The following is a 27,470-nucleotide window of genomic DNA, read 5'->3' on the forward strand; positions in this document are numbered from 1 at the left end:
TTTTTTCCTCCTGCTGCTCGCTCACCTGCTGCTGCTGCCGCCGCCGCCGCCCTTCAGACCCGGAGACGCGCGCACGCCTCTCGCCCCTTTGCTCCGCCCGCTTCCCCACACTTTCGTTTCCCGCCTTTGAGCCCCTTCTTCATTCCCCCCCGCCCTCCACCATCACCACTCCCGCCCCGGGACGACGAGCCCACTCACCATGGCAGCGCCGCCGAGCGGAGGGGACTCCCGGACGCAGCGGAATCGACGCCTCGGGAAGATGCAAGACCGCTAATGGACTTCGGCTGCGTTTAGAGGGACGGAGCCCCCTCGCAGCTGCTTTTCATACACGCGGGGGGGGGGGCGAGGCGGGAGTGAGGGGAGGAGGGGCAAGCCACGCCCCCCAGGCCCTGCCTGGCACGACAGGAGGGGAGGGTTGGTTTCGGTGGAGCGCGCGCGCGGAAGCGGAGCGCGCGGAAGCGGAGCGCGAGTCGCCGCGCTGCCCCCCAGAGGCCGCTGGGCTTCAGGTTCCTGCGAACCCCCGCTTAAAAAAATATACTTTCGGGAGCCGCCGAAAGGAAGAAGTAGTAGGGGTTAGGGAGGGACGCAGTGCCGGATTTACGTATAAGCTAAACAAGCCACAGCTTAGGGCCCCACTCTCTTGGGGACCCCCAAAAACTTTAAAGGGGAAAAAAAACCACCTGGATGTACATTTCCAAAATATAAGATAAAAACAAATAAAACCTACATACAGCAACAGTGTTTTGTGTTGTGTAGGCTCCTATGATGTAAGTAATGGGCCCCGCCTGCTAGTCTGCTTCCTAAAATATCACTGGTTTGCTCATTTCTATATACAGTATAGGGTGGCGCTGTGGTCTAAACCACAGAGCCTAGGGCTTGCCGATCAGAAGGTTGGCGGTCCCAGCTCCTGCCCACCTAGCAGTTCGAAAGCACATCAAAGTGCAAGTAGATAAATAGGTACCACTCCGGCGGGAAGGTAAACGGTGTTTCTGTGCGCTGCTCTGGTTTGCCAGAAGTGGCTTAGTCATGCTGGCCACATGACCCGGAAGCTGTCTGCGGACAAACACCAGCTCCCTTGGCCTATAGAGCGAGATGAGCGCCACAACCCCAGAGTCGTCTGCGACTGGACCTAACGGTCAAGGGTACCTTTACCTTTTACCTTTATATATAGGGTGCCTACATGGACTGGTTGTATTGCAGCATGTGCAAATGGCTGTAGGTACCTATTAGGTCCATAAATTGCCATATAGCATCTATTCAGCACAAAAAAAACCAGCGACAATTTGTTGTTGACAAAGGACAGCTGGACATACCTTAGGGCCTCATCAAATCTAAATCCGGCCCTGGGTAAAGTAAACGTAAAGGGGCCCCTGACCATCAGGTCCAGTCGTGTCCGACTCTGGGGTTGCGGCGCTCATCTTGCTCTATAGGCAGCGCCGTCTTAAGCGCTCCCGGCGCCGTGGTGTGCCGGATCCTCCGGCGCCCTCCCACCCCGTTTCCCAACGCGGTGGGCGGGTGGGCGCTGCGCGCAGTGCGGGTGCAATAGGCGCTGCTGCGCGGCAGGCGGGCGGGCAGGCGCAGCTGCGCGGCGGACCGGTCGGCCAGCGGGTGGGCGCAGCTCGTGGCGCCCTCCTGGCGGGCCGGCGCCATGGTGCCCTGCGCCACCCAGCCTGCACGTAGGGCCGGGCCTGTCTATAGGCGACGCAGACAGCTTCCGGGTTATGTGGCCAGCATGACAAAGCTGCTTCTGGCGAACCAGAGCAGCGCACGGAAACACCGTTTACCTTCCCGCCGGAGCGGTCCCTATTTATCTACTTGCACTTTGATGTGCTTTCGAACTGCTAGGTGGCCAGGAGCTGGGACAGAGCAACGGGAGCTCACCCTGTGGCAGGGATTCGAACTGCCGACCTTCTGATCAGCAAGCCCTAGACTCTGTGGTTTAACCCACAACGCCACCTGGGTCCCACCTGTGAGGGAGGGATATATTTTCTTTGTTGCAGCAGGGGTCGTGAGAATAAAAGAAATGCAATCGCCCCAGGCAACTATGGAGGAGGAGATCCAGCCAGGATTGCAGCCAAACTTGAAGAAATATGAAGGGAGGCATCCTACAAAAATGTTGCGCCCTAAGGCTCCGCCCCAAGAAAATAAAGCAGCCTGGTAAGGACCGAGCATGCTTTAGTAGACTGGTAATTTTACCGTACTTTTTTTTAGTAGGTCAGTAATGTAGTGTGATGGTGGTGGTTGGGAAAGAAACATCGAGTGGAATCCCAATCTGAAAGGGATGCCCTGCTTTTTAAGGAAGATACACTATAACAATTTTGTTGCAAACCTTATGGTGATACCAATTGCCCTTTTCTCATATACGTTTTATGATCTTGCAACTCTTAAAACGGCCTGAGTGGCACTTTGATTCTTTAAAACGACAACCACCAGACTTTGGCATGTAATAATTAATGAATTAAATAATAACAACAACAATAATAATAATATCCCACTCTGGACAGCTCTCAACAGAATATTAAAAACACGATAAAACATCAAACATTATAAACTTCCCTAAACAGGGCTGCCTTCAGATGTCTTCTAAAAGTCAAATAGTTGTTTATTTCCTTGACATCTGTTGGGAGGGCTTTCCACGGGGCAGGCGCCACTACCGAGAAGGCCCTCTGCCAGGTTTCCTGTAGCTTCACTTAGCGCAGTGAGGGAACCGCCAGAAGGCCCTTGGAGCTGGACCTCAATGTCGAGGCAGAACAATGGGGGTGGAGACACTCCTTCAGGTATATTGAGCCGAGGCCGTTTAGGGCTTAAAAGTCAGGGCCTTTAATATACTAAGTATATTTTAATATATGAAGAAATTACCCGTTTACTCTCTCTGGATAGTTGGATACCGACGGGAGAGAAATGTTAGCGTGCCTTCACTTGCCACAGGCACCTGGAAGAAATTCACAGTTTTGCTGTGTCTGTGTGTGTGTGTGTGTGTGTGTGTGTGTGTGTGTGTGTGTTTTCTTTTTCCTGTAGTCTGCATGTTACGGTATGGATTGCATGGTTTGATTTGCAGCAGAAAGGTGGGTAGATCATCTGAAGAGATGTCTCTCTAAGCAGATGGTTACTAGACCAGCTTCCCCCCCCCACACACACACAATCTAGTGCAGGCACCCCCAAACTTCGGCCCTCCAGATGTTTTGGACTACAATTCCCATCTTCCTCGACCACTGGTCCTGTTAGCTAGGGATCATGGGAGTTGAAGGCCAAAACATCTGGAGGGCCGCAGTTTGGGGATGCCTGATCTAGTGCCATCCAGATGTTTTGGACTACAATTCCCATCAGCCCTAGCTAGCATGGGCTTTGAACATATCGATCTAATTAATGTGCTGCCTGTTTTCTACCAGTGTATATAGACAATGTGGCACATTGTCTACACCATTACAGAGCCTACACCATTATTACTTGGGGAGGGTGCAAGCATTCTGGAGTTCTGAAAACTTTTTGTATTTGGGGAGCAAGATCAGGAAAAGCCACACAAATCTAATTTACAGTAATAGCTCTTTTTTGCAAACTCTGATGCATGTGTGCATATGTATACTTCTCAATGATACACTAGGCCGCGTGGAAGAAAGAATGTGACTTCTGCACTTATGCTGGACAGAAAGTCATGTTTTGAAGTTTAGATTTCAAAATATCTCTGGTGAACCGCATCGCCCCAGACCGTGCAGAAATGGCTCATATCTCAACGTGAGGCCTTTGTTCAATGTAACATTAAAAAAAAACCCCACTCCCTACTGTATTTCCCTCAGTTGAATGCTAGTTAAAGGCATAACTCCCTGCATGCATTTATGGGTGAATCTCAGGCCCTAACCAGTTGAACTGTCTTCCCAGCACCTTAAAAAAAAAGTTTCTTATTCCTTTGCTTACAATAGAACTATGGCATTAACTGATTGAAGGATTTCCCTAATCGGTTATCTAGCTTGCAATTAAGATTAATCTCAGTTGTTTAAGATGGTCAGTGAAAATAAAATATATCACTACAGGTAGCATTTGAAGGCTTTTTAATGGTTAGAACAGTTCCTTCTTCCTGAAGTTACCTAAACAGTAGCCTTTTGGGGTGTCTTACATAAAATGGCAACTTTCCCTACATTCTTAGAGCCCTCTTGAAACTACCTGAAAGCAAAATGGTTATTTCTGAATGCCCTGGAAGGCACCGGAAGTGACTTGGGGAGAAGACACCTGGAGCAAAACAGATGACCATGGAAAAGACACTTCCAGAGTTATAAGCCAAGAGTTCCCAAGGGCAAGCTTTCACAGGCCTCATCCTGGAATGTCCTCACCCGACTTTCCTGTGTCGGACTTTCCTGTGTCGTCGTCGTCTTCTGTTTTCTGACTTCCTCCCCCGCTTTCTCCTTGTGTCTTTTCTCCCTCCTCTTGCTTCTTCTCCCCATCCTCTGGTGTAATTGTCTCTCCGCCCTCTGTGCCTGATACCTGTTTCTCTTTTTCAGTTTCAATTTCCCCAGCCTTTTCCTCTTCTTGTTTTTTTGATGTACGCTCTCCTGTATCTGCATCCCCAACATCTTCCTCCTTCTTCTTCTCCTCTTGTTGTTGTTCTTCTTCTTCCTCCTCCTCCTCCTCCTCTTCCTCCTCATCTTCTAATTCTGGGAAAGAAATGGAATCTCAGAGAAGATCCTCCCTAGGAATTCTTAGCTCACTCCTACCCTCGCAGTTTATGGTCTTATGGCATTCACCCCATTTTACAGACTGTGACAACAAAGCAGTTTGCCTGAGGCTATAATCATAGCAATTCTGTGGCTGAGCCAATGAGGAGACTCGGTAAATGGGTTTTGCTTCCCATTTAGAACTTTTGCAAGAGTAGTGTGCATTCTCCCTGGTGTCTTGATATAATGTGACTGCTCTTTGAATAGAGATTTGGACAACTCCTGCCTTGGGAGGAGGGTGGTGTGTAAGGCAGTCCCAAAAATTCTCTTTTTTATTATTCAAAAAAAAAGGGATGCAGGATGACACTCAGGCTACTAATACCAGAGTACATCGCTAACAATAAAATTAAAGGCTAAACACAAGTAACCTATAAAACCTATGATTAGCCAAGAACAAAAGGAGAGAGTTTATCCATTTGCTGGATAAGAACAAGGAGGAAACTGGAGAAATGCTACCACCTACAGGTTAGTCTTGATACAATACTTCAAAACATCTGGATGAATTTTATTCATATGGGTTATATGGGCCTAAGGACGTTTACACATTAGCCCTTTCCCTTGAAATTGCCATCCTTTAGTCACTTCTTTTTGCAGAGCGTCCAGACAAGATAGTTACCAAATTGCTGTATTATTGTTTAGTGTTCCATTCTCCTACTGTTTTTCGAGAGTTGATTTGTGGTTAATTTTTTCCAATTAAAACTAAAATCTAATTGCAGTGCCTGTTTCTTCAACATGGGCTACTGAGGGTTTCTTTTTAGGGCTTTTGTGCTTTTAATTAAAAGCTTCCTGTTCTCACGTTTTCTCAGGTTTCAACAAGGTGGAGGGGGATTTATGATGAATTGCCCCTGAAGCAGGCAACATCTATTCAGGGCAAGGGGCTTTAAGTACTAGTTTCCTTTATCCGCCTCCCTTTTCTTTATTTGATAGAACAACTATTATACGCATGGAAAAATGGTAGGGACTATTCTTCAAAATGTGCTAGGGAGGCTTTTGATGCATTCTGTGTTTTGACACTTTCTAGGTTTAAACTCTGGAATGAAGCACCTTTCCTTCTAGGTTTTTCTAAAAGCGTGCTCCACATGCTGGGCCCACCACTGTACAAACACCCCAAATTACTCCTTCATCTGCTGGCTAGCATGTCTGTGTGTATACACCCTGCAAAGGAAGATAGATCATAGGATGCCCGAAATCTCCCCTGTACACAGCTTGGTATGTGAACCAACCTTTCAACTCGCGCATCCTTTCAAGCCTCTGTTCTTCTTTCAATTCTTTGATGAATCCTTTGTTGGCTTCATCCAGTGCCTGCAAAAATAAGGTGGGGATCTTAAATGGGAAACTTGAGTCAGGCCTCACTCTCTCTTCCCACTACTGCCATCTGCATATATAGTGGCATTGCCATGAAATAGGACTATTTGGGGGTGGGGGTGACAGGACCGAAATCCTGGTTTGCTTCTTCTTCAAGAGGTTCACACAGAGAAGAGAGACACCTGAAAGTACAAACCTAGTTGCCTGAAACCCAGCAGATGGCAAAAGGGTAGCAGAGATGAGGTTGGGTCAGGTGAGTTGTTATCAGATCAGGTGAATTGGAGGTGTCATGGCTATGAACTGTCAGGTAGTTTATGGCAGGGGCAGGGAATAAATGAATCGGTAATATTGTTTGCATTATGTGGGGCCCCTCTGTAGACACAAGAACCAATGCATAGCAGTTATATCAGAGAAATATCTCTGCTGGGTCAAACCAAATATCCGTCCAGTCTAGCGTCCCGTTTCCCACAGTGACCAGCCACATATTTCTGAAAAGTCAACAAGCAAAATATGAAGGCAATCTCCTCCTATAGTTTATCCCAGCACCTGGTATTCAGAGGTATATTAACCTCTTAACAAGAAGGTTCCATTTAACTAACATATGTCCAGAAGTATATAAAGGTGATCTACCGTAGCTGAATTGTGTGCTTAGACCCAAGCTTTCCCAAACTTGGTCCTCCGGCTGTTTTTGGACTACATTTACCATCATCCCTGACCATTGGTCCTGCTAGCTAGGGACGATGGGAGTTGTAGTCCAAAAACAAACCCAAGTTTGGGAAACCCTGTCTTAGATTAAAGGCCTTTGACAAAAGCACCACACTAAAGACTCAGGAATAAGCTTAGCAGTCATGGAACAAGAGGAGAGGTCCTCTTATGGATCAGTAATTGGTTAAGAAACAGAAAACGAGGAGGAATAAATGGACAGTTCTCCCACTAGCTAGCAGGATGTGGGAAGTGGAATTTCCCCAAGGATGAGTATTTGGGTCTGTGCTTCTTAACCGTTTTATCAATTATCTAGACCTATAGATTTAGGAGTGAGAAGTGACATAGCCAAGTCTGCTCCTGATACCAAATTATTCAGGACAGGAATTTACAGGAATGAGAAGGAGCACCACAAAAGGATCTCTCCAAATTGGGTGAGCAGGCTGTAAAATGGCAAATGCAATTCAATATATGCAAGTGTAAAATGATGCACACTAAGACAAAAAAAAATCCTAATTTCACATATATGGCCATGAGGTCTGGACAAGGAATGAGACCTTGGGGTCACAGCTTGATGAAGACGTTGACCCAGTGTGCAGCAGTTTTGTAAAGGGAGAATTCCATACTAGGAATAATTTGGAAAGGGGTTGAAAACAGAACTGACAGTATTGTAATGCAATACTGAATATCACAATACTCAATAAACAAACACAGATATACAAATCTGTGCATACAACCATAGTTGGAATATTATTGAGTGGTTGGAGCAACTGCCCTGCAAGGAAAGGTTACAACATTTGGGACTTTTTAGTTTAGAGAAAAGATGAACAAGAGGGGACATGATATAAATTATAACATTATGCACCGTGTGGCTCAGGAGAAGCTTTTTCTTTCCTTCCCATAATACTAGAACCCAGGAACATCCAATGAAGCTGAACAATGAAAGATTCAGGGCCAACAAATGAAAGTACAGTGGTGCCTTGCTTAACGAACGCCCTGTAAGACGAAATTTTCGCTTAAAGAAAGGATTTTTCTAGCGGAGGTTGCCTCGCTAGATGAATTCATTTTACGAAATATTCGTCTAGCGAATCGTGGTTTCCCATAGGAATGCATTGAAATTCAATTAATGTGTTCCTATGGGCAAAAAAATTTTTTTTTAAAAATTCAATGCATTCCTATGGGATTCGCTAGACGAATTTTTCGTTATAAGAATAGACCCGTGGAACGAATTAAATTCGTCTAGCGAGGCACCACTGTACTTTTAAAAAATGGCATAGCATGCAATTAAACTATTGAATTCAGTCCCACAAAAATGTACTTTACCTAACAACATGCACAAAATATCCTGCTCTCCCCACTGTGTTTCTTTTGGTCTCCCACTGCCTTTGGGGGGGGGAATACCATCTCCCCCCCCCCTTGGTTATAGCCAACCACTTACAATAATGATCGCCTGCATAGCAGCAACGTTATGGATACGTTTCGCCTGCTCCAGAGCCTTCTCAAAGTAGGTGACTGCTGACTGGAAATCTTCCAGTTTCACTGTGTGTTAATAATTTTTTTAAAAAAAGAGAAGAACAAGAAATAATCAACTTTAACAAGATATAGGCTTCAGAAAAACTTATACAAAATAAACATGTGGTGTGTTTTCAGTTGATTATTGGAACTCTCTAGGATAAGGGATGTAAGATGCACCCCAAACCCCAGGATATTCCATCTGCTTACATTTTATTTTATTGGGGTGGGGGTATTGTCATTTAATACTGTTGACCTAAGGTTGAAGCAATAAAGGCTCAAATAAAATAAATTGATATGTGTGTAGACTCTCACTGAAGTGTGGTTGGGAAGCAGGATCCCTGCCTTTCCTGTTCCCCCCCCCCTGCCCCGACCCCTGGGCACACATATTACACCTTGATGTTCCGGATATGTGAATGCAATAACTGCATAGGAACTAGGTGTGCAACATCTACTGTACCGTGCACAAACCTAAACTGCACATTCATGAACCTTCATACAGTTTGGGAAAGGGCCACACAGTTTGAACCCACAAATTCTGGACTTGATACACATCAGTTCAATGTAAACAATAGACCCAATAGACAGGAGTGCCTGGCGTGCTATGGTCCATGGGGTCACAAAGAGTCGGACACGACTAAACGACTAAACAACAAAAAACAAAGACCCAGCATGTGGCTGTCTTGGTGGCCTAGTACTGATGCCAGGTGTGATGTGTTCATTTGCCTGAAAGAAGGGGAAACATGCAAGCTTCATTTCCCATCCTGGGATACACACTGTACTCTCTTCCCTACTAAAAAAATTCTAGATACCATAAAATACCTTCTTTGGCACTGTAAAAAAAATTAAGTGAGTTGGTGGCAATATAAGCATAAGGTAAAGGGACCCCTGACCATTAGGTCCAGTTGTGACCAGAAACGCCGTTTACCTTCCCGCTGTACCTTCCCTATTTATCTACTTGCACTTTGACGTGCTTTCGAACTGCTAGGTTGGCAGGAGCTGGGACCGAGCAACGGGAACTCACCCCGTCACGGGAATTTGAACTGCCGACCTTATGACGGCAAAGCCCTAGGCTCAGTGGTTTAACCCACAGTGCCAGCCGCATACATACTTTTAAATATGCATAATTTAGTCCAACCACGAGTTTCCTTCAACAAAATAAAACCAGCGTTTTAATCCTAGACTGAATATTCCATACAATAGGGTTGCCATACGTCCGGAATTTTCCAGACATACCCAGAATACTGCTGTCAGAAGCAGTGTCCGGGCAGAAATTAGCAAAACTAAAAAAAAAAAAAATTAAGGATTTTTATTTTTAACTCGGAAGCAGGGGATGGACATTTGCATAATTCTCATTACAGTATTCAACACAATGTTTTTGTTTGATTTCGCTCATTCACCCCAGCAATTGCATGCCCTTGTCCAAAGCTCCATTTGGTTTGAGGCACAAAGCATTCAACTTTCCCCCCCATCAGCATGTCAAGGTCTGAGTGAGAAACCTAATTCTGTACTCGGGACCCACCAAATTATTTGCTGCCCATGTCAAATGAAAACAATTTTGCACAACATATCCAAACACTGGTGTCCTGAGGAGTGTAACAGAACAGACTAGAATATACTTTATTCATTTCTATTTTTAATATGTTACTCCGCCCCGCCCCCCGCTGCCAACCACTTCCTCTTGAACAAGTGTCTATGCTCTAGGCCAGGCATCCCAAAACTGCAGCCCTCCAGATGTTTTGGCCTACAACTCCCATGATCCCTAGCTAACAGGACCAGTGGTCGAGGAAGATGGGAATTGTAGTCCAAAACATCTGGAGGGCCGAAGTTTGGGGGTGCCTGCTCTAGGCAGCAAACAGAAATCCATAAGAGATTGTGTCCCTTTAAATGCAGATTTAATTTTTTAAAAAGCTGACAAGATGCTAAGCTGTCTCTCGTCATCTCCCAATGTGCTCTCTCTTTCAGGAAAACAGCCTCCGCACTCCAGACAATTGCCTAGCCCAGCCTGCTCCTTTTTTGGGGGGGGAAGCAACCCTAGAGCCTTGTGGAGCTCACACAGACCCTGCTAGTGAATAAAACTTTTTAGGTTTGTGCAAAGCAGTTCACCTTGTGCTTGTGCCACCAATACACCGCCGTTGAGCTGCCACTCAATGTCTCCTTCTTCCTCTGCACACTGCAAGGACCTTTCGCCATAGTCCCGAGCCTCCGCCGCTTTGTTGAGCTCAAGGTAGCATCTGCCCATTTCATGGAACAGCCAAGTCTTCTCCAGGTTGCTCTTCACAAGTGGAATCTTTTCTTCCCAGCTTTTCAAAATAAAACAGAATTTTGCAACTAACTGCAGAAATAATTCAGGCCTGAAGAGTAACTTTCCTGGCTCTTTCAAGACCAGGGCTTCTTCCCTATTTGGGTTACCCCAGCTATTCTGGGTGGCTTCCAACAAAGTAAAACACAGTAAGGCATCAAACATTAAAAACTTCCCTATACAAGGGATGTCTGCTAAAAGTCAGATAGTTATTTCCTTGACAACTGAGAGGGCATTCCACAGGGTGGGCGCCACCACTGAGAAGGCCCTCTGCCAGGGCCGTCTTAAGCGCCCCTGGCGCCGTGGTGCGCCGGATCCCTCTGGCTCCCCACCCCCCATTTCCCAGCGCAATGGGCGGGCGGGCGCAGCGCGGTTGCCGTGGGCGCAGCTGCGCGGCGGACCGGCCGGCCAGAGGGTGGGCGCAGCTCGCGGCGCCCCCCTGGCGGGCTGGCACCGTGGTGCCCTGCGCCACCCAGCCTGGCCGTAGGGCTGGCCCTGCCCTCTGCCTGCTTCCCAGTAACCTCACTTATTACAATAAGGGAACTGCCAGAAGGCCCTTGGAGCTGGATCTCAGTGTCCGGGCTGAACAATGGGGGTGGAGACTCTCCTTCAGGTATGCTATTAAGAGTGCACTCAGCCCTCCACAGGATCTTGGCCCCTACTTTCCATTCCCTTACAGACGCTACTTAGGGTTGCCAGGGCCCCTGAGGCTCAGGTATGATGGAAGTTATACACCAGCAACATCTGCAGAGCCACAGATTCCCCACCCCCAAGTTAAGAATTGGTACCCAGCAGGCCAGGGATGGAGACAAAGGGCACTTGGTGGGATGAGGGGCGGGGAGAGATGGCAACTAATGGCATCTCTATTTGTACCCTTCTATTCTTTGTACCTGCCTGACCTTCACAGTTTTCAACGCCCCTCACCCCTTGGGAAATCCATTCCCTAGTCAATGACATTCTGTAGAATCTAGATGGTCCAACCCCAAAAACTCTCATCCTTTCATCCTCATGGAGCAGAAGTATGGGAGGAAATCATCCCTGTGTGCCAAGATGTGTGTGTGTGTCAAGTATGCCATTGCTTCTTTCAAAAGATTTAGGAGCGGCACATTTGTGGGGCAGCTGACCACCCGCTGTTGAGGGTCCTTCATCCTCTCCAAATAGTACAACTCCAAGAATCCCTTGAAAGGAAACCATGGGAGTAAAAGCCGTTCCAGTTTACAGAATGAAGGTAAGGCAGGTGGGTTGTATTGGGAGACCATCCTTACATATATGCAAGAGGCATGGAGACCTGACTGTTTGTCTTTGGGTTCCACCTACGTGTCAATGGCGTTCTGGAAGTTGCCCATGCGGGCATGCACTCTGCCAATATTGTCAAGGGCTCTGGAGATGGCATCGGTCAGGTTGCTGCAAGAAGAAGCAAAAATGAGTGACCTGAAAGCTGGGTTGCTACTTCAAAATCTCCCGAGAGTTTTCTGACCTGCCCTCCTTCTCCAGCCCCTGTACGTTGCTCCAGCTGTATGTATTGATTTATAGTTCATCATCAGCTGCTTGTAGCAGTTGAAAGAATTTTAGGTCTATGGACCAAAAGAAAGCTCTGTGTGTGTGAGTTTAAAGAGGATAATGAAGAAGCTGGGAGATCCATGCCCACAAGCCGCTTTCAATCTAAAATATAGGCATGGGGGAATCTGCCCAAAAACTGTGCTGCAGAGCCATCTTTAAAATGCAACGATGCTTTTCTGGGGTGCGATAAAGCCATTCCAATCGTGAATTCGTCCAGAGACGTAGACAACAAAGGAACAAGGTATGAAATGGAGGGACATTAAGACACAGCAGATATCCGCTGGATTCTACTCTAAAGTGCTGAACTAGGAAGAAATGAAAGAAAGCAACTAAGAAAGCAGGGAAACAAGTGTATAAGGAGGAAAGTAAGAGGCCGATTTTAAAATGTTATTTATTTGCAGTAGGTCAGGGATTCTGGAACAGATTTGTACCTTGTTTGGAGCACCACCTTCCCTGGGGGAGGATATCACTGTGGATTTGGATACTCACATTCTGGGAGAGCAATATGGCAAGGAATAGTGATTTGACTTTGATTTCAATGGCTTGCCCTAAACATTTTAGCCGCTAGAGAGCGCAATCATTCTATGAGTAGCTTTCATGGCTCACCCAGAGATAATGATGATGATTACAAACTAGAACCCTAGTGCTTGCAATTCTGGAAAGACTGGTACTCATGGGTCAGAAGAAGGCAAGTTAAGGCAACGTAATGCTAACTGACAGTATGGGTATTCCGTATCCTAGCTTTCCTTCTAGAACAGGCATCCCCAAACTTCGGCCCTCCAGATGTTTTGGACTACAATTCCCATCTTCCCCGACCACTGGTCTTGTTAGCTAGGGATCATGGGAGTTGTAGGCCAAAACATCTGGAGGGCCGCAGTTTGGAGATGCCTGTTCTAGACAGCATACATACATATGGTTCCCAGGAGGTCTCCTACTGAAGACACACAGACCTGATTGACTTGAGACCATGCCCTGGGTGAACTAGAAATACACTTGTTCCTGTGGCTAGTTTTCCTCCCCATCCCCATCTCCACACTCTCTCCTCTATCTGCCTCTTATTCCAAGCACCCAGTCTATGGGCTCAGCTACTAGGAAGCCCTGGCTGACATTGCAACTAACTCCTGCTTCATGGCCTTCTGATGTAAGCCCTGAGCTGGACAAATAACCTAGCATGCACATGAAAGCTTATACCAAGAACAAACTTAGTTGGTCTCTAAGGTGCTCCTGGACAATTTTTAAATTTTTTAAAATAAATTTTGACTGTGTCAGACCAACACGGCTACCTGCCTGAATCTTGCAATACTAAACTCGCGTTCGAAATGCTGGTAAGCGTGTGTCCTTCTAAGTAAAACACAAATCTGCCAGTATCTATTCATCCTGCTCCTGAAAGCAAGGTATTCAAAGACACAGGCATTTGGAGCAAGGAATAGGAGAGGGGAGAGAAGAGAATGGGAGAGCTTGTCAGGCTAGATCAGGCATCCCCAAACTGCGGCCCTCCAGATGTTTTGGCCTACAACTCCCATGATCCCTAGCTAACAGGACTAGTGGTCAGGGATGATGGGAATTGTAGTCCAAAACATCTGGAGGGCCGAAGTTTGGGGATGCCTGGGCTAGATTGTCTAACTCTGTTGGATTGGGGAAGCTGTACAGAGTACCGGAGCCTCTTCTGCCAACAGGTAGGCCCAATTCTGTCATCTCCAGCTCAGAAGATATCACCAGGCACTGCCTGCATACATTTTTTACACAACCATAAGGGCTAGAAACCCTAAGTGTTCCCCCTACCCCTCTTTTTCCCCAGTAGAACCTGAGATTTGAACAATTCAACACATTCCGAACTCCTGTCCTGAAATAAAGAGTACACAGCTATGGCTAAATGATGGCAGCATGGAACGGGCACTCAAGCAGCCTCAAAAAGAGTAGGCTGCCCTTCCTTACTTTTCTTTCGCAATGTCCAGATCCACCTGGTGGCTCTGCAAAGCTGCTGCCATGTTCCCCATCTCAATCTGGGCATTCCCAATGCAGCTGTAGAGGTTTCCAACCAGTTCGCTCCTGTTGGGGATCTCTTCGTCAGACCAGCCTTGGATCTTTTTCAGCACTTGCTCAGCTTTCTGGCAGCTTCTTTCGGGGCTGCCGCTAGTCAACACTTGACGGGGAAGGGAAGAAGAAGAAGAAGAAGAAGAAGAAGAAGAAGAAGAAGAAGAAGAAGAAGAAGAAGAAGAAGAAGAAGAAGAAGAAGAAAGTGTGCGCTCATATGATGCATGTTAACTACCCCCAATTCATTAGGATATCCCAAATTTGGACACCCTCCCCCTCCAAAATGGCACCTCACATTACTTATTTTCACTATCCATCTTGTTTGCTAGCACTCACATCAGCTCCTACCATCTGTTAGGTCACTACTGAAAACAGAATGCCAATCAAGGAGGACCTTTAGCCTGATCCAGCAAGACAATTCTTTCTTGTGATTTGTCTACAGTTCAATGTAAGGAGTTCAGATCATTGGTCTCTCTTATTGGTCAATTCTGACTGGCAATGATTCAGGTACAGGTCTTTCCCATTCTCGACACCTGAGTCCATTTTACCTGGAGATACGTTTACAAAATGTTTATGTAATCTACCGTTGATCATAGAGGGAAACAGTTGCTGCAAATGCAAGCAGAAACTCTGGTGGCTTCTGAAATGGATTTGGGGGCTTGCTCCTCATAATCCCTGGCAGAAGTTCAGAAAGAAAAGGCAACTTTTCCTTCAAGCTATGAAAGTGACCTGACTATCATAGACCAACCTGAGTCCATTTTGTTCTATATTTCATTGGGTCCCTATAGAATAAGAGAGAGAGGCAACATCCAGATAATCGGCTAACAGGTTTGGTCTTTTAGCAAGAATTCAAATACATAACACCCTACTTTTTACACCTCCAGGGTCTAAGCTCAGTTAATACAGGAGTCAGGTGAAATTCTGAAGCCGATATATATTTGTGCAATGAGTGAGTTTTGAAAAGTACATTTTTCATGCTCAGAACATCCTGCCTGACGGACACCTCCTCACCGTCCCACGGCGAAAGTAGTACAGCTTCATCAGTCCATAATACTATACACTCAACATGATATACCAAGAATATAAGATCATCACAGGCACAGCAAGTATACATACTTGGTATATATATTGGTATATCAAGTTGAATGTATAGTATTATGGACTGATGAAGCTGTTGCAAAACCTGCTTAATATCCGGAGTACAGGTCTTCTGGTCAATCTTCTGATCAACTGTACTACTTTCACCATGGGACTGTTAAAACGGAAAGGGATCAAACCATCGCAAGAGGTGTTGAAATTTTGGGAGGCTGGACAGTTACAATGGAATGGTCTCGGTGGTGGGGTGCACATTTTTATTCTTATTTATTCTTATTGCTTTGTCTAAATAAATAAATAGGGAAAGAAAGAAATGCAATAATAATAGTAATGGTGACAGTAATACAGTGGTGCCTCGCAAGACGAATTTAATTCGTTCTGTGAGTCAATTCGTTTTGTGAAAAATTCGTCTAGCGAATCCCATAGGAATGCATTGAATTTTTTTATTTTGCTCATAGGAACGCATTAATTGAATTTCAATGCATTCCTATGGGAAACCACGATTCGCTAGACGAATTTTTCACAAAACGAATTCGTCTTGCGAGGCAACCTCTGATCGCAAAACCCATTCGCCTCGCGAAAAATTAGTCTAGCAGGGCATTCGTCTAGCGAGGTACCACTGTAATAATAATAATAATAATAATAATAATGTTTTCTTATTTACAGGTGCTCCCTCACGTTTTCTAACTTTGTGGGTATATTTAACGAAGAAACCATGCATGGGGCCTTCCCCCCCTTCTTTTTGTTTCATTGTGCATAAATGTAACCCAATGCTTTAAAAAAAAAAAAGCATCCAGCACATTTTCAGTTGAGCTACCTACACATATCAATGTCCTCCATGCTCTTTAAGATGTATCTGGCCACCTCGGATGGCTTCCGCTTTTGATCTCTGGTCCATCTCTTAAGCATGAGCTTGCGGTCTCTGATCCTGGCGTAGATAGGTTTCTGCTGCTGCCAGAAATCTGTGCGGGTATCGAGGTAGGAAAGCCCTTCCTGGATCAGGCGTCCAACAGTCACCCCTTGCTTTGTGGTGCTTCTGGTCAAGTCTGCAGGGAGACCATAGGCAGAGAAAGACAGACAGACAGACAGACAGACAGATATGGGAGAGTTTACATTATTTATATATATTTGGCTGGCTTAGGGAAGATGCCTCTTTATAGACACATCCTCTCTTTGCTGGAACACATAGGCGTTCCCCCACTTTGTGTGGACTTCATATTGTTATGAGTATGTGGGTACCAGATGTCTAATCCGTATAACCCAAGTTGGTTTTTTTAAGGGCATAGTTTGCTGTCATGTGACCTAGAGGGAAAAGATGCAGGTTGAAAAAGCAGAGAAAAAAGCCACGGCTGATTTCTGCTTGAATCCAAGCCCTTGGCCATGGGAGAAGCAAGACCCTTTTGGGGTGATGATGCTGCGGACCCCTCCATAGCAGGCTCAGGTTGTATATATGGGTAAACAAGCCATATATCCTAAAGACACCACAGTTTCCGTTGTGCCTCATTTCTAAAAGGAAACACAGACCTGGGCAAGTGCCTGGAACTCCTGGAATCTCGCACCGCTCAGAGGTTGGGGAGGCATGCAACCATATTTTCAGTAATGAAGTAATGTTTATGACTTGTAATTGGATGCTGCTAAAGGGCTAGGTAAATAGCGAATAGTAGCACTGTTTTTATTTTGGTTTCGGAATTTGCCTGCCACTCTTCAGCCAGAAAGCTCTGAAAGCAGAAACCAGTACAGTAGTATCTTGGATCTCAAACGCCTTGGCTCCTGAACAAATCGGCTCCTGAACTATCGAAACCCAGAAGTGAGTGTTCCGGTTTTTGAATGATTTTTGGAAGCCGAACACCCAGCACAGCTTCCACGGCTTCTGATTGGCTGCAGGAGCTTCCTGCAGCCAATCGGAAGCCATGCTATGCTTTCCAAACATTTTGGAAGTTGAACGGACTTCTGGAATGGATTCCGTTTGACTTCCAAGGTACAACTGTACTATAATAAAGAAATATCAAAACGACATAAAACAATAAAACACAATTCAGCACGGGTGACAATTAAAACCAATACAACCTGTGAGGCAGATGCTGCTCACAACCCTTAACATGGTGGTTTATTTTCAATAATCTTCATTTATTAGGAAACTCTGTGCGTTGTTGAAGATTTGGGGACACGTTCTAGGGCAGTGTTTCCCAACCTTGTGCCTCCAGATGTTTTGGGACTACAACTCCCATCATTCCTAGCTAGCAAGACCAGTGGTCAGGAATGATGGGAATTGTAGTCCGAAAACAGCTGGAGGCACAAGGTTGGGAAACACTGTTCTAGGGCAGGGGTAAGCAATGCGGTGCCCTCCAGGTGTTGTTGGACTACAACTCCCATCATCCCTGACCACTGGTCATGAAGGATGGGGCTGATGGGAGTTGGTGTCCAATAGCATCTAAAGGGCACCACGTTGGCTACCCCTGTTCAAGGGTATTCACACAGCTGACATGAGGCACTGGCTAAGCCTTGTGAGCTCCACCAACATCCCTCTTGAACCAAACATGTCTCCTACTGATAATACATTCCTAAGGTTTCATATTGCAGGGGAAGACCAATACAGTGAACAAGCCATCTTTTGAGGAAGTCTGTTGGTCTTTTTTTTATCGAAGAGCCCAGAAACAAGAGATTGAAAATCACTAGTTACAGGTAGGTAGCCGTGTTGGTCTGAGTCGAAGCAAAATAAAAAAATTCCTTCAGTAGCACCTTAAAGACCAACTAAGTTTTTATTTTGGTATGAGCTTTCGTGTGGGGTATGAGCTTTTGGTGGGGGTGGGTGGGAATGGGAGATGGGCTGATGGGAGTGGTAAACCTGTGGATGGCTGTTAACGCCTGCTGATGGCTGCAATTAGTCCTGGGGGGGGGGAGGCAAGGGCTGAGGCGCTAAAGAAAGCTTGATCATGCATAATGAGATAAGAATCCGATGTCTCTATTCATCCCAGGTGGCTCCATGGTTTTAAGCTTGGTAATGAGTTCCAATTCAGCAGCTTCTCTTTCCAGTCTGTTCCTGAAATTTCTCTGTAATAAAACAGCTGCTTTGAGATCTTGTATAGAATGTCCTGGTTTCTCTGTCTCTGCCATCTCCCATTCCCACCCACCCCCACCACCCTCTGTGTGTGTGTATATATATATATATATATATATATATATATATATATATATATATATATATATATAAGGGTCTGACACTTCTGTTTCCAGTGTATCTGAAGAAGTGTGCATGCACACGAAAGCTCATACCAAAATAAAAACTTAGTTGGTCTTTAAGGTGCTGCTGAAGGAATTTTTTTATTTTGAAAATCACTGTTCTGGGAAATCCCTAAGAAACCTTGCATTCCTGCAAATACCCAGTCAGCCTCACAGGGGGGTTGTAATTGCTAGACTGCCTGATGACATGTACAGCCCTAAAACTCCCAAGCCCAGCATTAGCCAAACAAAGTAAACAGAAACCTTCATCCTTGAGCAATTTCTCCAGAAAAGCCTTGTCAACGTAGAGCTCCCCCAGCAGCTGCCGTTCGGTTTTCTCATTCCTCACAGGCTCCTGTCTGCCTAGGTACTTTGCATCCTTCTTAGGAAATTTGACCTGAAGCTTCTGTTTTGCTCTTTTACTCTGCCACATAAAAAGTGTAAAAAAAATAAATTTTGCAAGGGGAAAGACTTTTCGTTTTCTCTGCAGTACTTCTTGTGGGAAGAAAAGCAGCACGGCAGGTAGAAAGGGAGCAACTTGGACTATAGGCGAGGCTGTGGGGATGTACGATAACAGGATAAAAGCAACTGTGTAGATAAAAGCACAGCATTTGGAATCCTGATTATTTCAGATTGATGGAGGGGTGAGCGGAGGTTCCCAATCCTTATTGTGGAGGGGGAAACATGAAGTGTTTCAGGCAACGTGATAAGAACACAAAAACCTACACAAATCTCTAAGTAGAATTGTGGTTGAGCATGGATTATGAGCATGGAAGTTCCCCAGTTCATGCTTCATTCCATGAACGCATCAGGTGATCATAAGCAAGTTGCTTTTAGCTCACCATCTGTACTAGGGAGATAATACTGTACTACCATGGAGGGTTGAACTGAAATACTGTAATGAAAAGTGCTAAATGCTAAGGGCTCGGGTAAACACTAAGCATTGTAGGCAACACTGACCGAAAGTCAATTAAACAAATGCTTAGAACAGTATGTAGCCAAAGAAGAACTTCTATGTTATTACTATTCTTATAGCCAGTGCTTTTTTTCTAAAAAAAATGTTTAGGGGTACTCTCATTTTCCTACTCATATTGAAATACTGCCCCTCAATGAGACCAAACTTAAATTCACAAAATGTTTAGGGGTATGCGTTCCCCCAGGAAAAAAGCACAGCTTATAGCCCTCTGCTCTGTCAACCTGACAACCGCCTCTTGCTACCACAACTATCTGTTTCTTTCAAAATATTGTGCGTATTCCAAACCATTCATTAAAATTTCCCCCTTTCATGGTGAGTAAATCCATACAGCATACTAAAAATACAATTTCAGCAGAAGGTAAAATGGAGTTGCAACGAATGTTTACTTCGTTCGTGTCCATTTGAAACTTCAGAATTTCACTCTCAGGGCTTGTTTAAGCAAGACCATATCCCACTAAAAAAAAGCTGGCACAGTCCTTGTGAGCAGTAGGAAGAAAGTGCCAACGTGCTTTTTTAGTAGTAAAAATAGATACATCTGAGTTTCAAAAACTGGGGCTGGGGCAGGGAAATAATCAATGTTACCTAGCAGAGAGGCAACTGTTTCTAACCCCATTGCCTTCATATTTTAATTGAACTACAATAAAAATACTGCAAACTGGGTGCAAACAGGATGGAATGGGAGCAGCACTTAATCTGGGAGGAGCAAGGATATTTACTATTGGGGGTGGGGGAGATGAATTTTATTTTAGTTGCCACCACTTCTTTCATAAATTGGCCTAGTTTGCATTTAACGCCAGACCAAACATCGGCTTTGTGTAAATGAGTGGGTTCCTGAAACAAAGATCATGGCTGCAATACTTCTCCCCCCGTCCTGCTATTGCCACGCTACCCAAGACTAAGCCATAGTTTTGTTTAGTATTATATCCAAAGCAGGGCTTATGGTTTGTCTTGTGCCAGACAAATTATGACCTGCAACCAAACTGTAATTGTGGGGGGAGACAAACGACAAGCCCAGATTCAGTTGTAACATTAAGCCCGACCATGGCTTAGCCCTGGGTAGTGTGGCAGGATCAACAAGAACACTGCAGTCAAGATTCTCCATCTGGGAACCCGCACTTGTTCATGCCAAAGTTTAGCATTATGTGTGAACCATGTTATTGTGATGCAAGAGAAAGACCAAATAGCTGCAGACTCAAACATCCTCCCTGTGCCCACCCCGCAACAACCTGTATCTGGGCCTTGAACTCCTTACCATATCTTCTATTCCCTCCTAATGAAGGGATCAGATATTGGAATATATGATAAGAATAATATTGGAGAAAACTGAGTATTGAAACCTGCTTAACCTAAATCATATATCCCAGTTTTACAGCGGCCCTTTAAAGTACGCTTCACGCAGAGTATACGCAGTCAGAAGTTGACCTGGCTTAGAAAACACCACCAAGAGCGTAGGGAATTATCTCCCTTATATGAAACCCCTTACTAGCTGCACACTTGCAAAAGTATGCAGATGAAAATACAAACGGTTGGGTTTCTTTAACTGAAAAACAAACTGACTCTAAAGAGACTTTAAACTAAAGATAAATGCTTTCTCTCTTAGCAATGTTATCTACCCACTTTCCAAAACTCCCACAAAACTCCCATTAAAACTACCCAAGAATTAACAGCAAACTAGCATTATAACTAAGCAACTCTCATACTAAGATTCAACTAAGGAATCTCTTAAACTGAGAACAACTGAGAGAGTGATCTACTACGCATTGAATCAACCAGGCATGTCAAACCTGCGGCCCTCCAGATGTTTTGGCCTACAACTCCCATGATCCCTAGCTAGCAGGACCAGTGGTTGGGGAAGATGGGAATTGTAGTCCAAAACATCTGGAGGGCCGCAGGTTTGACATGCATGAAACTAAGAGATACAGAAGGCTTTCTGGCAGAGCCTTATATACAAGAAGCAGAGCCCGCGCCTGAGAGCAATTAACAGAAACACCGGCACCTGTTTCTCTTAAACAGACAGTATTTACATTAGACCGGCTCTAAAGTAACTTGACTATTCAAAAAATCCAACATCAGAGACCCACTTTGGGAAAAGTTGGTGAGACCATACCTCTGCCTGGCGACTCAGAAAGAAGAGGTCTGGTCTGTTCTCCAGTTTCACAGAAGAAGGGCCTACAAACAGAGAAAGCACCAGCCAAGAGGTCAGGAAGGCTCTGAAAATCACCTGCCAAAAACATTAGCAAGCAATCCCTTGGGAAGCAGCATGCAAACTGTGCAAGAGAAGATGCTAGAACTCCTTGATCATTTTAGTTGCCCCTTTCTGTATATTTTTCAGCTTTGACGTTTTTCTGGAAACAGCCTGGACCAGAACTCCATTAAATATTCCAACTGCAGATGAACCACAGCTTTCCGTAAGAGCCTATGGTACTTCTTTTATTTTTAACTCTTCCCTAATAACAATGAATTTGCTTTTTTCACTGCTGTAGCATACAAGCCTTTTAAAATAGAAGTTGGAGGTTGAGACTTAAATAAAATAAAATCTTTACCTGGACATTGAAGACTCAAAGGATTTTCTGTTGGATTGCTTATTTTACTGTCTGCTTTATAGTCAAAATTCAATTCAAATAAAATTAAAAGGATACAAATATGTCCTTGGTTTTGCAAAATACCTTCATACCTTCTCTAAGATCCTTTGCTCTGCTCTGCCTTGCACTCTGCTTAGCTAGTTTAGACAGCCTATTATCTTTGCTGTTAGTTTCTCTTTTATTCATGCATTCTCAGCCAAGTTGAAGCTCTGGTCTAGCAGTCAATTAGATTCCATCCCCTAATAAAAAAATCACATGGCTTACTTCCAACAGAATTTTCAATTGCCTCCTGGCATTTTTGAATGCCCAGCCTGAATTGTGGCAACTCTGGGCGGATCTTGTGGCCTCGATGGTAAAAGACCAAGGCAAATTCAAAATCTCCCATAGTGTACAATGCTTCTGCTTTCTGGTATAGACCCTGAAACAAAGAGGGGAAATGGGGGGGGGGCAATACAGACAACAGATAGACAATAAGAGAGCTATGCATTGTAAACTTGTTCATGCGAGTAAATGGAAAATACTATCCTCAATAAATGCACCCAACCAGCTTGCTTATCCCAGTCTGATAATTTCTGAGATGTAGACAACTTGAAGAAGGGTCTTTTCCCCATCCTCATATTTACATATTCTCACTTTGCTTGAAGCCCTTCCAATCCAACTGTCCCTTTGAATCTCTACTTGGTTTGCTTGCAACAGAATTTCCTAACTTGGTTAATCTGTCAAATGGTTTAGAAAGATAGCTGCAGAAAAAAGAATGACATGAAGGTTGGGTTCTTTTATGGAAGTTATTAGTTACCTTTCTTTCCTCCTGGGTTAAGAAAAGAGGGGAGACAGAACCATAACTCCCTTCCACCATCAAACCAGATACTCCACAATAAATTTTGAAAGGGAACCCTTTGGGTTGGTGCAGGTCTTTCCACGTTTTGGTTACTTACCTTGGTAAACCCTTTGTCAGCTGCCAGGGAGGCTTCCGCATCCTTCAAGGCATTTTCTGTATCTCCAAGTCTTAGGTAGCATTTTGAACGGGAAACAAGGCAGTTCCGGTCACCTGGCTGGAGTTGCAGGGCCTAGCAACACACACAAAAACACCATGCCTAGTCTCAAAAGTATAGTTACAGCTGCTAACAGATCATTATATACCACCCAACATTTCGTAGATGAAAACTGGGGTGTGCTTTTATCCTGCCAAGGATCACTTGGCGAGCCACAGTTCCTTCACCATTCACCATTCCCCATTTCTTAGCAATGGATCTTGTAATAATTTTCTCTACAAGTAGCAAAGAGGTTGGATGGCCACCTGTCATGGTTGAGCTACAGGGACCCTTGGGGGTCGCCTCCCAACTCTACGATTCTATGAATGAATGAATGAATGAACTGGCCTGCAAGGCTCTTCTAATGCCCTTAAGCACACACTCAGCACACATCTGGCTTCTCAAAGGCCACATCTGGAGGATGTGGGGGGGAGGTGCTTCTTCTCGTATTTGAGGGTCCCAGGTATGCCTGGCCATGCGACAAACGCACCATCAGCTCGACCCCAAGCGCCCAGCGGCAACCTCCCCTCCTCCCTTCATTCCTGTTCACGAACCAGCTTCACCCCCTCCCTCCCTCCCTCCCCACCCCCCTCCCCACCCCCATCCTGCACGGCAAATTCTCACGTAGGTGTAGCAAGTCAGCGCCTTGGCAAGCTCCCCGCGCCGGCTCAGCATCGTCCCTTCCGCCATGAGGCTGGGGAAGGTCCCCCGCAAAACCTCGCCCTCCGAGTCCCCCATGCCTTGGAGTCGGGCAAGGCCCAAGTGAGACGCGACGCCGCTGCCTAGCAACCTGCAGCCTAGCAACCGCGGCACTTCCGGGAGCTCTACGGAAGCTCGGAAGGTTTAGAAGCGAAAGGCGTGGGACCGTCCGGGGGGGAGGAGCTCCAGTGTACCGCTTTCTGATTGGTTTGCTGGTGCCCCGCCTCCTTTTGGTGCTGCTGCCACCAAAATTCCAATCTCTTCCTGTCTCTGGTCTTTGGCTACGCCGGCCATTCGCTTGTTTCCTGGACACACCGCAGTCTTTTCTTAGTATTTTTAAACGTGTGATTTGCCTGGGTCCTCGTCATCTTCTCCAACAGAACACAGCAGGCAGCCGCTGTGACAGTCTTTTTTATATATACCGTATATAATTTTATTAAATTTTGTTTTACAATTTAGAATACTCATTTAAACATCCTTGAAGAAGAAGAGTTTGGATTTGATATCCCGCTTTATCACTACCCTGTTGTTGTTGTTTAGTCATTTAGTCGTGTCCGACTCTTTGTGACCCCATGGACCAGAGCATGCCAGGCACTCCTGTCTTGCACTGCCTCCCGCAGTTTGGTCAAACTCATGTTGGTGGCTTAGAGAACACTGTCCAACCATCTTGTCCTCTGAGGTCCCCTTCTCCTTGTGCCTCAATCTTTCCCAGCATCAGGGTCTTTTCCAGGGAGTCTTCTCTTCTCATGAGGTGGCCAAAGTATTGGAGCCTCAGCTTCACGATCTGTCCTTCCAGTGAGCACTCAGGGCTGATTTCCTTCAGAATGGATAGGTTTGATCTTCTTGCAGTCCATGGGACTCTTAAGAGTCTCCTCCAGCACCATAATTCAAAAGCATCAATTCTTTGGCAATCAGCCTTCTTTATGGTCCAGTCTCACTTCCATACATCACTACTGGGAAAAACATAGCTTTAACTATATGGACCTTTGTCGGCAAGGTGATGTCTCTGCTTTTTAAGATGCTATCTAGGTTTGTCATTGCTTTTCTCCCAAAGAAGCAGGCAGCTTTTAATTTCGTGACTGCTGTCACCATCTGCAGTGATCATGGAACTACCCTAAGGAGTCTCAATTCTCGTCTTTTCTTTCAATAGTTCATTTTGCATATCATAAATCCTTGCATATTTTAGGTAAACTAAACCATTCAGTGTTCCATTATTGCATCCATCAACACTCACAGGAGAACTTAGGATCCACCATGGACCTTAACCGTTCCCTGTTCCCTCCCTGTGTCAAATTTAAGATTGCAAGCCCCTCGGGGCAGGAACCTCTTTCTCAAGGGTCACACACAGCGATGGTAAAAACAAATAATACAAAATAAATCTCGCTATGTTATTGCCCTGTGCAAGATGAATCCCACCAGACGCCTTTCCCTTAAAACCAAAGGAGTGAACAGGGTCTAAGTCTGCAGAGCTGCATTGCTGAGAGGCAGGGGCAAATTGTGTTTTTACGTGTATGAATGTGTTTTGAATGAAAACTAGTGGATATTCACAAACAGATCAAACTCGTGGAAATTGATGACTGAAGTTGGCAAATCAAGGTGCCAGGCAAAAACTGGAGATGCCTGGGTGATTTTGTTGGTTTTTGTACATATTTTGGTTGAAAGAAAAATATGCTAGGTATAATAATAAGAGATTTCACTGGATGCCAAAGATCCAGGTTTGGGACAAGTACTCTTTGGTGAGAGGGCTCCAGCAGAGATTTAAAATCACAAAATATGTTGTTGTTTAGTCGTTTAGTCGTGTCCGACTCTTCGTGACCCCATGGACCATAGCACGCCAGGCACTCCTGTCTTCCACTGCCTCCCGTAGTTTGGTCAAACTCATGTTCGTAGCTTCGAGAACACTGTCCAACCATCTTGTCCTCTGTCGTCCCCTTCTCCTAGTGCCCTCAATCTTTCCCAACATCAGGGTCTTTTCCAAGGATTCTTCTCTTCTCATGAGGTGGCCAAAGTATTGGAGCCTCAGCTTCACGATCTGTCCTTCCAGGGAGCACTCAGGGCTGATTTCCTTAAGAATGGATAGGTTTGATCTTCTAGCAGTCCATGGGACTCTCAAGAGTCTCCTCCAGCACCATAATTCAAAAGCATCAATTCTTCGGCGATCAGCCTTCTTTATGGTCCAGCTCTCACTTCCATACATCACTACTGGGAAAACCATAGCTTTAACTATACGGACCTTTGTCGGCAAAGTGATGTCTCTGCTTTTTAAGATGCTGTCTAGGTTTGTCATTGCTTTTCTCCCAAGAAGCAGGCGTCTTTTAATTTCGTGACTGCTGTCACCATCTGCAGTGATCAAGGAGCCCAAGAAAGTAAAATCTCTCACTACCTCCATTTCTTCCCCTTCTATTTGCCAGGAGGTGATGGGACCAGTGGCCATGATCTTGGTTTTTTTGATGTTGAGCTTCAGACCATATTTTGCGCTCTCCTCTTTCACCCTCATTAAAAGGTTCTTTAATTCCTCCTCACTTTCTGCCATCAAGGTTGTGTCATCTGCATATCTGAGGTTGTTGATATTTCTTCCGGCAATCTTAATTCCTGCTTGGGATTCATCTAGTCCAGCCTTTCGCATGATGAATTCTGCATATAAGTTAAATAAGCAGGGAGACAATATACAACCTTGTCGTACTCCTTTCCCAATTTTGAACCAATCCGTTGTTCCATATCCAGTTCTAACTGTAGCTTCTTGTCCCACATAGAGATTTCTCAGGAGACAGATGAGGTGATCAGGCACTCCCATTTCTTTAAGAACTTGCCATAGTTTGCTGTGGTCGACACAGTCAAAGGCTTTTGCATAGTCAATGAAGCAGAAGTAGACGTTTTTCTGGAACTCTCTAGCTTTCTCCATAATCCAGCAAAGCAAAAATATACAGCAAAGCAAAGCATAGAAATACCGGCTGTTAGACCTTCAAAATATCCCCTTCGAAGTTGCTTCCAAAGTTCCCCACTTCCCTTAGCATAGAAAGAGCCCCCACATCTGGTAAGTTTAAAATGGTTTTCTTACAAACTCTTTAAAGGTCAGATTCATGTGCTTTCCCATACAGCAGTAAGAAAACGTAGGCAGTAAAATTTAGGTTCCAAAGTGGTAAATCAGGGGGTACTCAAGAGTGTGCAGTGCCAGCACCTCTTTTTGTTGTTGTTGTTAAAAGGTGTGGGACTTATGTGTAACAACTTAATGGTGAGTACCAACACCTCTTTTTCTAGAAAAAAAAAGCACTGGGTAAATGTTTCTAAATTATTTGTTTAGAAACACAAAGGTAGCTTGCTTAAACCATGTGGCCAAAGCTTGGAGCACCCAGCTTAGACCTCTGTACTGGTAGGGTTCACATAGTAGAATAGGAAGAACAAAGGCTTGAAAACCCTTCCTCCCAAGGTGAGTCACAACTCAGCTCCCCCCAGGGTTTGAAAAGCTTTCTCTTAGCTGAAACATTTCTAACAGGTGTAGTAAAGTACTTCAAGAGCAGTAGTTGGGCTTTTTTTTAAGAAGAGCCTCAATGAAATGTAAGGGTTCAACATGTGATCTACGATGGGCTACAAAGACATGGGTTTGAACCTCACTTCTGCTTCAGGGATACCTGGTGTAGAGAATGGTTTTGTTGGTTGATCCCCCCCCCCCATGTGAATTGGCAGTCAGGGATAGAATGTGCTAAAAAATAGAAAACAAACAAAAACTTAACCGGAGTTCAGAATCTA

At 45.0% G+C, this 27,470-nt stretch overlaps 1 protein-coding gene across 3 annotated transcripts in view; it reads right to left on the reverse strand.

Moving 5' to 3' along the window:
• The window catches only part of ODAD4 (outer dynein arm docking complex subunit 4), a 44,711-nt gene extending 20,873 nt beyond the window's left edge, over positions 1-23,838 (reverse strand). The window contains exons 1-12 of one of the 3 annotated variants that reach the window (XM_060281097.1): positions 23,649-23,835; positions 22,929-23,060; positions 22,258-22,411; positions 21,519-21,580; positions 18,700-18,859; positions 16,038-16,262; positions 14,023-14,230; positions 11,845-11,931; positions 10,332-10,528; positions 8,152-8,252; positions 5,930-6,008; positions 4,477-4,646 (exon numbers count right to left, since the gene is read on the reverse strand). In XM_060281097.1, coding sequence (XP_060137080.1) covers positions 4,477-4,646; positions 5,930-6,008; positions 8,152-8,252; positions 10,332-10,528; positions 11,845-11,931; positions 14,023-14,230; positions 16,038-16,262; positions 18,700-18,859; positions 21,519-21,580; positions 22,258-22,411; positions 22,929-23,060; positions 23,649-23,762 — 1,689 coding nt within the window. In that variant the 5' untranslated portion in view covers positions 23,763-23,835. Of the gene's footprint in view, positions 1-198; positions 357-4,476; positions 4,647-5,929; positions 6,009-8,151; positions 8,253-10,331; positions 10,529-11,844; positions 11,932-14,022; positions 14,231-16,037; positions 16,263-18,699; positions 18,860-21,518; positions 21,581-22,257; positions 22,412-22,928; positions 23,061-23,648 lie in introns of those variants that run through there. The other 2 variants (XM_060281098.1, XM_035134893.2) reach the window with 2 other exon arrangements.
• Positions 23,839-27,470: the final 3,632 nt, after the last annotated feature.

The sequence above is a fragment of the Zootoca vivipara genome, chromosome 13, assembly GCF_963506605.1.
Source record: "Zootoca vivipara chromosome 13, rZooViv1.1, whole genome shotgun sequence".
NCBI lineage: Eukaryota > Metazoa > Chordata > Lepidosauria > Squamata > Lacertidae > Zootoca > Zootoca vivipara.